General features: G+C 35.1%; 1 protein-coding gene across 15 annotated transcripts in view; it reads left to right on the forward strand.

The window, feature by feature from the left end:
• Positions 1 to 14356, forward strand: part of PRRC2C (proline rich coiled-coil 2C) — an 85046-nt gene that overhangs the window by 17638 nt on the left and 53052 nt on the right. For 8 of the 15 annotated variants that reach the window (XM_010984515.3, XM_031435772.2, XM_064477985.1 and 5 more), the window contains exons 2-6: positions 7567 to 7732; positions 8797 to 8974; positions 10551 to 10660; positions 11758 to 11883; positions 13608 to 13828. In XM_010984515.3, the coding sequence (XP_010982817.3) occupies positions 7621 to 7732; positions 8797 to 8974; positions 10551 to 10660; positions 11758 to 11883; positions 13608 to 13828 (747 nt within the window). In that variant the 5' untranslated portion in view covers positions 7567 to 7620. Of the gene's footprint in view, positions 1 to 2281; positions 2318 to 4487; positions 4613 to 7566; positions 7733 to 8796; positions 8975 to 10550; positions 10661 to 11757; positions 11884 to 13607; positions 13829 to 14356 lie in introns of all 15 variants that reach the window. The other 7 variants (XM_031435775.2, XM_064477982.1, XM_064477986.1 and 4 more) reach the window with 5 other exon arrangements.

Raw genomic sequence — 14356 nt, forward strand, 5'->3', positions numbered from 1 at the left:
GCAAACAACACTCCACTTACACTAAATTTGTTTAACTAGCTCTAATAACTTCTGTCTAATCCTTTGATCATCATGTTGTTCTTTTCCTTAATTTGCCCTAATAGATTTGCATGGTAATACTCTTATTTGCTTAGAATCTAAAGATCCTCGTCTTTCTAAAAATACATGTTTTTATTGACATGATAAAGTGCACATACTTAAAAGCATCCTGTTTGATGGTTCGCATCCTGAGATGCTTAACCATAATCAAGATGAGCATATCAACAAAAATTTCCTTCTGTTCCTCCTCATTCCCATCTCTAGGAAATCACTGATCTGTTTCCTGTACAATAGATATATATGCGTTTTGTAGAATTTCATATAAAGTATAGCACATACGTGGGGAGTTCAGCTTCTTTCATTCATGTTGTTACATGTATTAGTAGCTCATTCTTTATTGCTTGGGTAGTCCATTTATATGCATACTGCAATATGGTTTTCCAGTTTTTGCCTACTACAAATAAAACAAACTATGAGCCATAGTAAAAGTCTTCGTGGGGATACATGTTTTCATTTCTCTTGTGTAAATACGAGGAGGGGAATTGGGGGGTTGTATGGTTGGTGGATGTTTTCCTTTTTAAGAAACTGCAAAAGTTTTCCAAAGTGGTTATAACATTTTACATTCTTATGAGCAGGGTATGAGAGTTCTAGTTCTTCCACATCGTTATCTACACTTGGTATAATTACTCTGTTATTTTAGCCAATACAGTAAAAGTATGGAGGTAACTTACTGTGGTTTAAGTTTGCTTTTCCCAGATACTAATGATGCAGAAATGCTGAACATCTTTCATGAATTTATTTGCCATTTGTATGTCTCTGGTGAAGTGTCAATCCTGTGCCTTTTTTAAAAAATTGGGTTGTGTGTTTTATTATTATTGAGTTCTGAGACTTTTGTACATATTCTGGGTAGATGCCCTTTGTTAGATATATAATTTGCAGATTTTTCCCCCAGATAGTAGCTTGTCTTCTCATTCTCAACAGTGTCTTTCAAAAAGCAGAAGTCCAGTTTATCAATTTATCATCAGTTTATCATCTTTTATCGATTTTGCTTTTAATGTTTTATCTAAGAAATCTTTATATTACCCAAGGTCACAAAGATTTTCCCTGTGTTTTCTCTAGAAGTCTTAAAGTTTTAGGTTTTGCATTTTATCAATGGTCCTTTTTAAAAAATTTGAGATACAATTGACATATGACGTTGTGTAAGTTTGAAGTATACAACATGCGATTTGATGCACTTAGACATTGCAGTGTGATTATCACTGTAGCATTAGCTAGTATCTCCACACGTCACACACCTACTTATCTTTGTGTGTGTGTGTGGTGACAACATTTAAGATTAGCGACTTTGAAGCACATATGCAGTATTGCTGACCATAATCATAATGTTGTGCATTAGACCTCCACAGCTTACCCATCTTCTAACTGCAAATTTGTACCCTTTGTTATGGTCCATTTGGAGTTGAGTTTTGTATATGTTAGGTGTGGATCAGAGTTCATTTGTTTGTAATTTGTATACCTCATTGCTCCAGCACCATTTGTTGAGAAACAATTCTTTATTCACTGTACCATTTTTGCATTTGTCAAAAATCAGATGCGGTATATCTTTCTAAGACTTTTCTATTCCATTGCTCTGTTTTTACAATGTTGTGCTGCTTTATAAGTCTTGAAATCAGGTGACATTGGCCTGCCAACATAATTTTTTATTTTTGAAGTTCTTTTGGTTATTCTAGAGAACTTCCTTCTGAGATTTTGTTTGGGATTGCTTTGAATCTGTAGATCAATTTGGCAAGAATTTACATGTAATATTGGGTCTTTTGACCCACAGACATGGCCTATCTCCATTTATCTAGGTCTTTAATGTTTTGTAGTTTTCGGTATACAAATATTGCATAGTTTTTGTCAGATATATCTCTAAGTATTTCCTATTTCTAATTGCTGTTTTAAGTTGTACTTTAATTGCTCTTTGTTCATTGCTACTATGAATTGATGTAATTGATTTATCTATATTGATCTTGTATACAACCTTGCTAAATTCTTAGTTCTAGTAGCTTTTTCCAGACTCTTTCAAATTTTCTATGTATACAGTCGTGTCAACAAATTAACAGTTTTATTTAATCCTTTTCAATCAGAGTTCGCCTCTCCCTTTTTTCCCTTATTGCCTTAGCTAGAACTTCTAGACCGTCTGGTGCAGTGTTGAACAAAAGCGGTATGAGTTAATATCCTTTTCTTGTTCTCCTTGTAGGAGTACAGGAGGCAAGCATTCAGTCTTCTTTTACCAGTAAGTATAATGTTGCTATAGGTTTATTTGTTTTAATAGGGGTACTGAGGATTGAACCCAGGACCTTGTGCATGCTAAGCATGCACTCTCCAACTGAGCTATACTCTTCCTTGGCTCCCCTCCTTTTTTTTTTTTTTTTTTTTTTTTTTAATGGTGGTACTGGGGATTGCTATAGGATTTTTTAAATTGTTATTAGACTATTTTTTTAAAATAGGTTTTCATAGATGCCCTTTATCAGGCTGAGCCCTAGTTTACTGAGAGTTTATCAGGAATGGATATTTTTTGTCAGACGCTTTTTCTGCATCTACTGAGATAATCATGTGTTTCTTTAGTTTAATATGTGGTGAAATGCACTGATTGATTTTTGAATGTTAAATCACCTTGCATTCCTGGGATTAAGATATTTAAATAATTTTTTTTCACACATTATTCACTTAGTTCCATTTCTGGTGCTGTTCATTTTTTTCCTGTAGATCCAGACTTCAGTCTGATGTCTTCTTTATTTTTTTTTCCTATTTGAAGGACTTTTAACATTTCTTTTAGTGTAACTCTGCTCATGATGAATTATTTCACCTTATGTCTGAGAAACCTTTTTTTGTTGGTCATTTTTGAAAGATACTCTTTATGGCTATAGAATTCTAGGGTTATCAGTTATTTCAATACTTTAAGCGTGTGGCTGCAGCATTTTTTCACTTGCTTGGTTTCCAATGAGAATTCTGCTGTCTTTTTTATGCTAATTCTAGTATCTGAGTCAGCTGAGTTGGTTTCAGTTGATTCTTCTCTTTTATATGGTTCATAATTTCCTGCCTCTTTGCCTGCGTGATAGTTTTTAAATGAATGCTTCAGTATAGATTTTGCCTTCTTTGGGTGCTGGATATTTTTTCATTTTTTAAAATAAATATTCTTTAAATTTATTTGGGACTTAACAGAAACAGTGTGATTTAAAGTCTAGCTGACGATACTAGGCACTATTCCCAGTCCTTCCTGAGCAACAGGCACTGTTGCCTTCTGATTATTTCAGATGGTTCTTTCCTGGCTTTGGGTCTTTTCCTCACACACATGTACATATTTATACTCTGCTGAATACTCAAGGGGGATCAGATCCTTTGCAGATCTGTAGCATTCTCTTTGTATACATCTCTTCTTTCCAGTATTGTATCTTAGCTACCTTGATCACACTGAGTGCTCAGTTTCATTTTTTTCAACTTTAGGGAGTCTCCCAGGAGTTCTCTTCTGAGTTCCCTTCTCAGTGCCATGATCTGGGAGCTCTCCAAGCAGTAAGCCAGGAAACCATAGGGCTCACTTCTTTTGTTTCCTGTAAGAATCATTGTTCTTCCTTACTTGATATTCAGTGCCTTAGCTCTTGCTTTATGTATATATGTAAGATTATACAGACACACACACCGTTACATGCACTGGACAATATGTATTACAAATGTGTATGTATATACATAATATATATATATATTATATATACACATGTAATAACACATTACATAGACACACACACATATAAGTCCAGTTTTTGAGTTGAGTTGTTTTAGTAGGGAAGGTAGATCTCATCTCTGTTACTTCATGTTGGCTGAAAGTGTAAACCTGTTGTGCTTGATCATTACTTTCTTAGAAAATTCTTAGCTATGATTCTTTAATTCATTTTAGGCATCCAAACAGGAATTAAGTTTTAAAATATATTTTTAAATAAAGTATACTAAGTGAAGCTAAATTGTCTTGATGGTGCTTATTCTGGATTGACTGGATTCTTTTGATACTTTGTCCTAAAAGTGATCTTAATTTTTAAACAAGTCACTGATTTTTCTCTCAACTATATGTTGAATGAAGTTTTAACTTAATTGAGAGTTTCAGGGGATCTCCCAAGCCTTTTGGAAGCAACGCACAGAAAAGCAAGTAGGCTAAATTAAACTATGACTTTAAACTGAAAGTGCCCACACTTAACTGGCAAACCATTATGGTGCAATTGGCCTTTCTCATTTATCCAGTCTTATTATGGCTGTATATTCTTTGCCTTTAGAAATGCATATTCTTTTATAGAAATAGGTACATTATGATAGTTTGTTCTTATCTTTTGATTGAATTATCTTTGAGGTCATTTAACACTAGCTTCAATCATGTGCATTTATGATTTACTTTTTTTGTTTGTTTTGTTTTGTAGGTACTATGATACCTTAGGTTTTATACATGGAGAGGCTCATAAGCATATGAAAGCCTCGACTTACTCTCTTCTAGTGGCCAAGAAGCTGATTCTTTGTGCATCTTTCTCACTTTAGAGTATACTCAGTATGTATTTTGTTTACCTGTTGTTTGGTGAAAGAGCATGTGTTGAAGGGCATACAGTGGTTTACTAATAATGGTGGCAGGAGAAACTTTCTACAGAATTTTGAACCTTACTACTCCGGGAAGGCATAGCCCTAGTGGTAGAGTGTGTGCTTAGCGTGCATGAGGTCCTCGCTTCAATCCCCAGTACCTACACTTACAAATAAATAAATAATTAAACCTAATTACCTTCCCAGTCCAAAAAAAAAAAAAAAAAAAACATGAATTTTACTATATATTTTCAGGAACTTTTCTTGTTCTTTTTTTGCATTTGGGAATTCCCTATAGTTTATAGGAAACTTCTTGGTTTTATTTTACTTTTAAGTAGGAAAATTCAGGTTCATTTTCTTATTTTTTCCAGGCTCTAAGGATTTGTGATGGCTAGAATTGAATTAGATATTCTATCACCCTGTGGTTAAATTGTGTTATGTTGCTTTGTTTTCCTTGCGTAAACGTATGAACAAGTTGAACCGCCCTATCTTGTTATTTTAATTTTTGTTTACTTATAGAATTGAACATTTTAATACATTTGCTTAGTGGTATTTTATCTCTAGTGGATTGTCTGTTCATAGCATCAGTTTGAGTTTCAAGTTTTTTCCTTCGGTTTGTTGAGTTCTTATATAACATTTTGTCAAATGTTGAGATACTTTCCCTGTTGACTCTAAACTTAATATTTCTAACTGTCCTTTTTCTCTCATGCTATATGAATATTTTGTAGGTTTGCTTCTAAAACCCTTAATGGGAGATAAATGCCTGTGTTCTCAGTAAAGTTGAAACCTTCCTCAAAACAAAGAATAAGTGTAAATAGGCAACAGGATATATTCTTCAGGAACACAGAGTTCCGGGCTGGAGTTAAAAATTTGGCGTGATCAGTTGGTAGTTGAATCCATAGAAGTGGATGAGATTCCCTACAGAGAAGAATTTAGAATGAGAAAGAAAGGGAGGACGGGATGGGTAGCACAGGAGGAAGGACTGGCCTTAATGGAATGGGAGAAAAGATACACTTCCTTTATTGCAGTGACTCTAAAGACTACTTGCTTATTAGGATTGCCTGAGGAGCATTTTCAAAATAAAGATTGATGATCAGACCCCCAAAACTGGTGTATTTTAAACTCTCAGGTGATTCTAATGTGCAGCAAGGGTTAAGGATCACTGCTTCGCATATGTCTGCCTTTAGTAAGTCAGTGGGTCTTAAACTTTTGTATGTCTTAGAATGACCTGGAGGACTTGCTAAAGCACAGTGCTGGGCCATATCCTCAAGAGTTTGATTCATTAGGTCTGGGTTGGAGCCTGAGAATTTGCATTTCTAACAAGTTTCTAGATGATGCATACATCAGTTACTTTTCACCTGAAGAAAGAACCCCTTGAATCTTAGTTTTGTCATCTAGTGACTATTCACTGTCTTCTTTTACCAGTTGATGAATATTCTTCCTGTGTGTCTTTGTCCACATTATTGGTGAAAATAAATTAACAGGATAGATTCTCAAAGTATAGCTCTCTTCACACCATCATCATTATTAGCACCCTTGGGAGATAATTAATTATATGCATTCTTCCACATACGATTGTCTATTTATTAGTTTCGTTCTTTTGGTTGCAAGTCAGTCTTTTCAGTTTATTTTGAGGAAAGATAGCTTCTCCAAGTAGACACTTATAAGAAACTAAGTGGTTACAGTTATATGGGGGAGGTGGCTGCATGGTTTGAATGGACTGACCCAGAGCCTTGGTTTCAAATCCAATCTCACTTAACTTCTGAACATCAGTTTCTTCATCTGTAAAATCAGGATACTAACTAGATCATAAGATTGTTAGACCAAACTGAGATAATAGATGTGGAAATTACTGGTAAATTTTATGAAACTACATAAATACTATGTAACAGTTGGTATGAATATAAAATTACATCTCTGTGTATGATGCTGATTCTGCAGTTCCTTGACTTTGAATGTTTTTTGCATCATATACTGTTGTGTACTGTCTTCAGCTCCCATGCATCAGTTCTCAGTGCTTTTAGCTATGTTTCCTTGATAGAATTCGACACCTCTTGCCCTACTTACACCCTCAACCCCCAACCCAAAAAAAACCTCCTATGGTTGATAATATGTATAAACCTTATTAAATTAAAGGGAAGTAGAATGAGAATTTGTTTTTTCCCTGTTTATTAATAGAGTAATTTTTAATTAGGATACATTAGTTCAGAAGATGAAAATTCTGTGTATGAATATTCATTAAAATACTATTTACTTCTAATAACTTCTCATAGACACAGAAACTTGTTTTGACAAGTGTACATCATTTCTCGAACACTTACTCCATAGCCATGAAATAGAATAGTTTTCCTATACCTGGGTTTGTGAGGAAATGTTCTATCCTTTGTAGAATGAAGAGAAAATAGAATGTTCTTTCTATTCTAAACTGTTAAATTAATAGAACTTTGTTAGACATGTACTGCCCGAAAACACGGTCATGTAATTCATAGGGAAATGGTGTTATCCTCCTGTCATGTTTGGATTTCATGTGTGTAAGTGACAATGCCAGTCATCTCGAGCCTATTAAATTGAATAATATTTGTTTATTAAATAGACAATCTCCATAAATTCTCTATATTTGAACTGTTCATCTCAGTATGGAATAAAACCCCTATTCTCTATAGTATAGTTAAGTGGTTACAAGCCATAATTAATATACTCACCAAGTACATGGCAGTTTGTTTTCACTAATTTTGTCACATGTTGGCTGTTGGAATTTTACAGTATTAAACGGGTCAATGAAATTATTGATATGAGTTATTGAAGATTGATTTCGTTTCTCAAGTGTTCTTATTTTTCAGAATTTCTATGAACATTTGAATTATTAAGAGCTTTTGTAAGCTAATTCTAAAATTTTCCTCATTTTTCTTTCTTATGTGCATCTGAAAGACCGCATTTAAGGAGTGTGGCAGGAGGTTCTGGACTCGATGAGTTTCCACCGAAATGTCGGAGAAGTCAGGCCAGAGCACAAAAGCAAAGGATGGGAAAAAGTATGCGACACTCAGTTTATTTAATACTTACAAGGGTAAATCATTAGAAACTCAGAAAACCACAGGTGAGTAAAATCAAGTGGCATTTATGTTTTTGATAGTTGTCATGGTTTTGTTTTATTACTGTAAATGGCACACTAGAGCTATTGCTGTCACGAGTTCAGGCAAACGTATGTTAACGCTGCCCTACTTACATTGTTCTTTTTGTGTACATGCATATCTTTTCAGTGGATATGAATTAGTATTTTTAAACTGAAGATCTATAATTATTTTTTAAATGTGTTTATTTTTCCCTGTTTGTCAGCAGAAAATAAGTAGAATTATGTGGTTCCAAAGGGAAGCTTGTTCAATGAGATTAATAGGCATAAAGCTTTACATTAGTGGGTTTATTCTACCACCTTTAGTTGTGGAATAGAGTCCTGTGGTGTGGTGTTTTATTGTGTTTTTTATTCCTTGAGCCCAGTGTTTACAGTGAAGGGTAAAAACTGAACCATGTATGTATGCTAATGTGTGGTGCATTAGCAGTGTTCATTACATATATAAAGGCAGCATTTTCTCTAATATACGAAGTGTTGAGTTTAAAATTGATTCCTTGAAAAAATTACAAAACCAGCATTGTCATGTTTTCCTTTTTGTAGTGTATAGTTTTCTAGTGTTTCATTGGTTGAATTGTTATTTTTAAACACCTGTTCAGTGGCTTGATGGTTAATTTTAATATATTATATTTAATATAATTTCTGCATTGGTATTTTTTAATATATATACATATGTGTGTGTATGTATATATATATATATACACACATACTTTTCCCCCTTTTTAAAACTATTGTGTTTTATTTTTAGGGGTTAATTAGGTTTACTTAATTTATTTTTTAGAGGAGGTACTGGGGATTGAACTTAGGACTTTGTGCATGCTAAGCATGCACTCTACCACTTGAGCTATACCCTCCCCCTCTGCATTGGGTTATGTTACAATTATGCAGCTTAGTTTTAAATTTTTTTACCTTAAAATATAAGGAAATAATAATTCAAGATCCTATTAATTCCTGTTGTCTCCCTATTTTGTTTTAAGAAAAAGATAGATAATAAAAATAGATGTTTGAAGAAAGTTGATGTTATTGATCTTTAGTTGCAGCTCGGCATGGGTTACAGAGTCTTGGAAAAGTCGGTATTTCACGGCGTATGCCTCCACCTGCTAATCTCCCAAGTCTCAAAGCAGAAAACAAAGGCAATGATCCTAATGTGAACATTGTACCTAAGGATGGCACAGGATGGGCATCAAAACAAGAGCAGCATGAAGAAGAAAAGTAAGTCAAAATCTACTAAAGAATGGAACCATTCCCCTTTCTTTGTAGGAACTTAAGGCTGAATTCCTTCCATGTGCTAGGTGTTGTGCTATGTGTATTATATATTTCATGCCCTTCAAGGGGTTTTATGTAGTCAGTGTTTGTGTAATTTCTCCTGTGAGTGGGCTTAGTGGCATTATTGCCATATGTCAAGGTAGAGCAGATGACAAAATTGCTAATCACTGCTTTTCCTGTGTCATACTCTGTCAGGCTCCCTCCTCTCTCATCTTCACCACATCAGACATTCTCTTTCTAAAATGATTAAGTGTTGATTCTGTTAAACAGTTTTCATGAAACTAAGAATTTCTGTCTGCCTGATTCATCAGAACTATGCCCAATGCACATCATAGGTACTCAAGTATATTATTTGAATGAATAAAGAATTAGCAAGAAAGTGAGCGTGGAATTAGTAATGTGTCTCTTAATCATCATGTGTAAAATAAATATTTAGCATTCTTTGTGGCAGGGATTATTCAGGGCTCCTGGCTTATGGAATGACCAAGCTAAGTACTGGTAATTTTTAAAAATAAGACAAGCACGTGGGTACTTGATGCGTTTTGCCCATGTCTTTTACTAAACTTCTGTATTCTGGTTTGGGGAGCTTTAGACAATAAATTTGACTACTTGGATAAAAACTTACTGTTCTCTACTTCTTAGTTGTCAAATAATTATTTTGTAGTAGCAAGTCAGTTTCAGGCCTGAGTATACCAGAAATATATTACATTTCTTAAGTCTCTTAACTTTCTTTTTCATTTTTAAGCCTTAACTCATTACAAGGCCTGAATAAAATTGTAGACCCTTTAAAAATACGTTTTACTCATAGGGATGCATCAGGCAGGTTACTTTTACCTCTTGATTAACAGTAATAATAAGTACAGTGGTGACCTGTTGACTGCCAAGTGGAGAACTTTCTTAGCCCCCAGCTAATTCCACCAGTCCAGACTGTATGTATGCCTATAGTATTATTTCTAATTTTAAATACTCACTTCTTCAGAAACATTTTTTGGTAGCTATGTGCAATAATGAGTCTCTCCTTCCTTCCTTTCTCTCTTTTTCTCTCTCCCTTCCTTCCTTCCTCTATCCTTCCTTCCTCCCTTCGTTCCTCCCTTCCTCCTTCCTTTTTCTTTCTTTCTTTCTTTCTTTCTTTCTTTCTTTCTTTCTTTCTTTCTTTCTTTCTTTCTTTCTTTCTTTCTTCCTTTCTTCCTTTCTTCCTTTCTTCCTTCCTTCCTTCCTTCCTTCCTTCCTTCCTTTCTTTTTTTCTTTTCCTTCTTTTCTTTTTTTTCTTTCTTTTCTTCCTTCCTTCCTTCTTTCTTTCTTTCTCTTTCTTTTTCTCCTTAGGTTATTCAAGTATAGAAATGAAAGGGGACAAAAATAGCTGTATTTTATTTAAAGGAATGCTGCATAGGGAAAACTTGGGGAGAGGCATCTATAAGTAAATATATAACCAAGGCAGTTTGTATGCAAATTCCGCTTAAATGTAATATTTATTTTATTCAAATATACAATATCTGAAATAATGGATTCATATTTTTTTAAGAACACCAGAAGTTCCACCAGCACAACCAAAACCTGGGGTTGCAGCTCCCCCAGAAGTAGCACCTGCTCCCAAATCATGGGCCAGTAACAAGCAAGGTGGGCAAGGAGATGGTAAGTGGACATTAGCTGGGAAAAGTGGTTAGGCTTGATAGTTACTGAACAGCCATGCAGGAGATAAAGGATGGATTATAGTGTTTTGGCAGGGGCAGAGAAAAATGTCAAAAGATGTACTCAGGCCCTGTAAGAGGATCTTTAAAAAAAAAACAAAACTCTTGTGGTAGTTAAGTTTGAGGGTCAAGAGTCATGTATGAGCCAATAATAGGGATTAAAGGAGTCTTTAAGATACCTTCTGCCCAACATTATTTTATCTTTACCCTACATGACCAGACAAAACCTTATATTTAAGCTCTGAGATCTAAAACTACCCAGACTTTATGTGGTTTGCTAGCAACCATACTTATCTCCATCTGTGCCCCCAAACCTCTTCTCTTTCAAGCATGCTGCTCATGATTTCCATGGTAGGGAAGAGCTAGAGTGGCCACAAAGCACAGTAGCTGTAACACTTCCCTCCCCACAAGGAAGGTTGGACTCAACAGAATTTAATTCTTCCACTTGCAAAACACGTCTATAGAATGTTGTATGGAGAAACTTGTCTAGGCCCTCAAGCGAATAAAGTCAGCTCTTTTAATTTATGGAAATACAAAAATAAATAGGCAGGCAGGAAGGTAGATAGGTGAATGAGTGAATAGTGAGGTGCAGTGAGCATCTCAGCAGTGAGTTGAATGAAAGCATTTTAGCCTCACCATGATGTGTTGACTCATACACTATTCTAGTCATACCGTTTGGACTGATTCTTAGAGTTATTTATTAGCACAAGAATTTAACTTGTATTGAAAATGAAAGAAGTCATAATAAAAGAGAAACAGAAGTGAAATTTCCTCATTTGCCTCATCTTTAGTAAGTCCTCTGGAACAATGTCTGGCAGATTACTTTCTTAGATTTTTATCTCCTCATGGCTATTCATTAACTTTCTAGGGGATTCTTATGCTAGATAAATCTAAAAGCTTTATGGATATGAACAGTCACCGTTGAAATGTGGAATAAATTATGAAAAAAAGGGCAGAGAACTCTATCCTGGGAGGGTTTTTGAATTATCTTCAGGATAAAAGTTACATGTAATGTTTTTCTAAAAAAAAAAAAATCTATAGGAATCCAGGTGAATAGTCATTTTCAGCAAGAATTTCCCAGCCTGCAGGCAGCTGGGGATCAGGAAAAAAAAGAAAAAGAAGCAAATGATGACAACTATGGACCTGGACCCAGTTTACGCCCACCAAGTAAGAGTACTTTCCATTTAATAAAAATACAGAATGAGATTATATTTGTGTTTTATCTTGTGATGTAACCTCCTGCCTGTTACTGTTGTGTGTATGATGACTTGCCCAGTTTGAGAAGGCAGACAGTAGCTGTAGTTGCTTGCCACCTAAGTTTGGTTTTTACATGAACAGCATCAGTTTGAGATCAAACTAATCATCAACTTAGAACTTGTTGGAAGTGTGTCTTGGGCTTCACACCCAACCTACTAAATCAAAAGTCTGCACTTTAACAAGATGCCTAGGTGACATTTGCACATCAGTATTTGATCATTTTTACAGTAGTAAAATTTTTTGAGCAAACCTCCCCAATATACAAGTAAATTTATTTACAAATTATGTCCATTCATTTGCTCTTCTATTAATATTCGGGAAGCCCTTGCTTTCTGAGGAACCAAATCAATTTTAATAGTAAGAGATACTTGTATTTTACATTATGAAGCAAAGACTAAAAATAGAAATAAAATCTTTGAGAGATTTTTAAATGTCTTACTACTTATATTAGCTTCATAGTGTTGTTACCAAATACCTCCAAGAACCCTGTGTACATGGGGAGGTTCCTCTTTATAGTAATGGTTACAAATCTCTGTTTCTGATAAACTGATACAGTTTGTATTTCTTTAGTTCATTTCTTACCAAGTCTGGGTAAATTATCTTTTTTGATTTTTATTTTTATTTGCCGTATGTGATTGATGAGTTTGTATTAGGAATAGATGAGTCGGCTCTACTATTTTCGTGTTCATTTGTTTTCACCAGTTATCTGTTGCTGCATAACACATTTGGTCACTTAAAACAACAAACTGAACTGGACTTACCATTTCACGTGATATCTTAGGGTCAGGAATCTGGCAGCCCCTTAGATGGGGGTTCTGGCTCAGGAACTCTTAACAAAATTGCTGTGAAACGGTCATTTGATGTTGACTTCACTGGGGCTGCTGTTTCAAGCCCACTCATGGTGTCTCATTTATGTGTGAGCTGCTTACAACATGGCTTCCTCAGAAAAAATAAGGAAAGACAGACAATTTCCCACCAAGATGGAAACCCCTAGGCTTTCATAGTATATTCTTAGAGGAGATACACCAACACTTCTTCCTTATTCTACAGGTTACACAGACCATCCCTGGTACACTGCTGAGAGGGGACTACACAGAGTGTGAATACCAGGAGATAGAGACCATTTGGACCAAACAGGGTTTCCTTGTAAAATCATTAATCTATTTTATTTGGTTAGATAGTTCAATCAGATAATACAGTTACAAAATCTGCTCCCTTGGGCACTTGAACTAGCAATAGTAGACTGAAAATGAATGAGAACATTACTGTCAGCCCTTCTGGGTTATAGAACTCCTCTCCCCTCCCCTCAGGGCACCTCAGGTATCACAGTGATTTTAATCTCTATACCAAAAATTGGTCAAGCTTATTAGGGAAGTTCTAGTATTTTCTTCCCCAACCCCAGTATTTGTTTTTGGTGGTACCCCCTCTGAGGTACATCCTCTCTGCTTTGGAAGCCACTACTCTTGACTACCTAAACACCTTCAAAGCCTAGATTTCTAGTAAAGCCTAGATTAGACTTTTGCTGTTCCTTCACTATGCTTTCTTGCTTAAATATACTTGAAATATGCCTAGTTAGGTTTCACTCTGTTCCATTTTCAGATTTTTTTCTTATTCCTTCTCTCTCTTCATACCAGATGTTGCTTGTTGGAGAGATGGTGGTAAGTCTGCTGGTACACCTGTAACATCTGACCAAGATGAAAAGCCTGGCCAGGATGAAAGCACAGCTGGAACATCAGAGCAAAATGATATCCTCAAGGTGGTGGAAAAGAGGATAGCTTGTGGTCCTCCACAGGCTAAACTGAATGGACAGCAGCCTGCCCTAGCTTCCCAGTACAGAGCTGTGATGCCTCCTTATGTGAGTATTGTTACATCAGCAAGTGGTTAAATAAGAGGTTTTTGATCTGGGTCAAAGGAAAGAATTGGAATGGACAAAGGTTTAGGTCCTCATTTTCATTAACATCTAACTAAAAATTGGCATTTTCTTTGATTTTGAATTTAGGAATCATAAAGTATCACCAGTACTTTTGTTTTTATTCTTAATAAGGAATCATAGGTATTTTCATACCATGCTACATTGTTTTTAGGTATTGCAGATGTTGTTTATGTTCAGTGTTGCTTCAGAATAGTTATTAGTGTTATTTCATGACCTGTCAGCTAATGAGGCACATACATTATTGCTGTATCACAAGTTTGTTTTTTAAGTATTGTGGTAACAGAATTTTAGTATAATTGGTTTCCTTTGTAATGCTGTGTTTTTGATTATTCATTTTAAAGCATTTTTCTATGAGAAGAGTCCGTAGGATTTACCAGACTACCTAAGGGGGTTGTTCATAGCACAAAAAAGGTTAATACCTGCTTTAGTTCTGAAGATTTTATTAATATA

Source organism: Camelus dromedarius, chromosome 23 (assembly GCF_036321535.1).
Source record: "Camelus dromedarius isolate mCamDro1 chromosome 23, mCamDro1.pat, whole genome shotgun sequence".
Lineage (NCBI taxonomy): Eukaryota > Metazoa > Chordata > Mammalia > Artiodactyla > Camelidae > Camelus > Camelus dromedarius.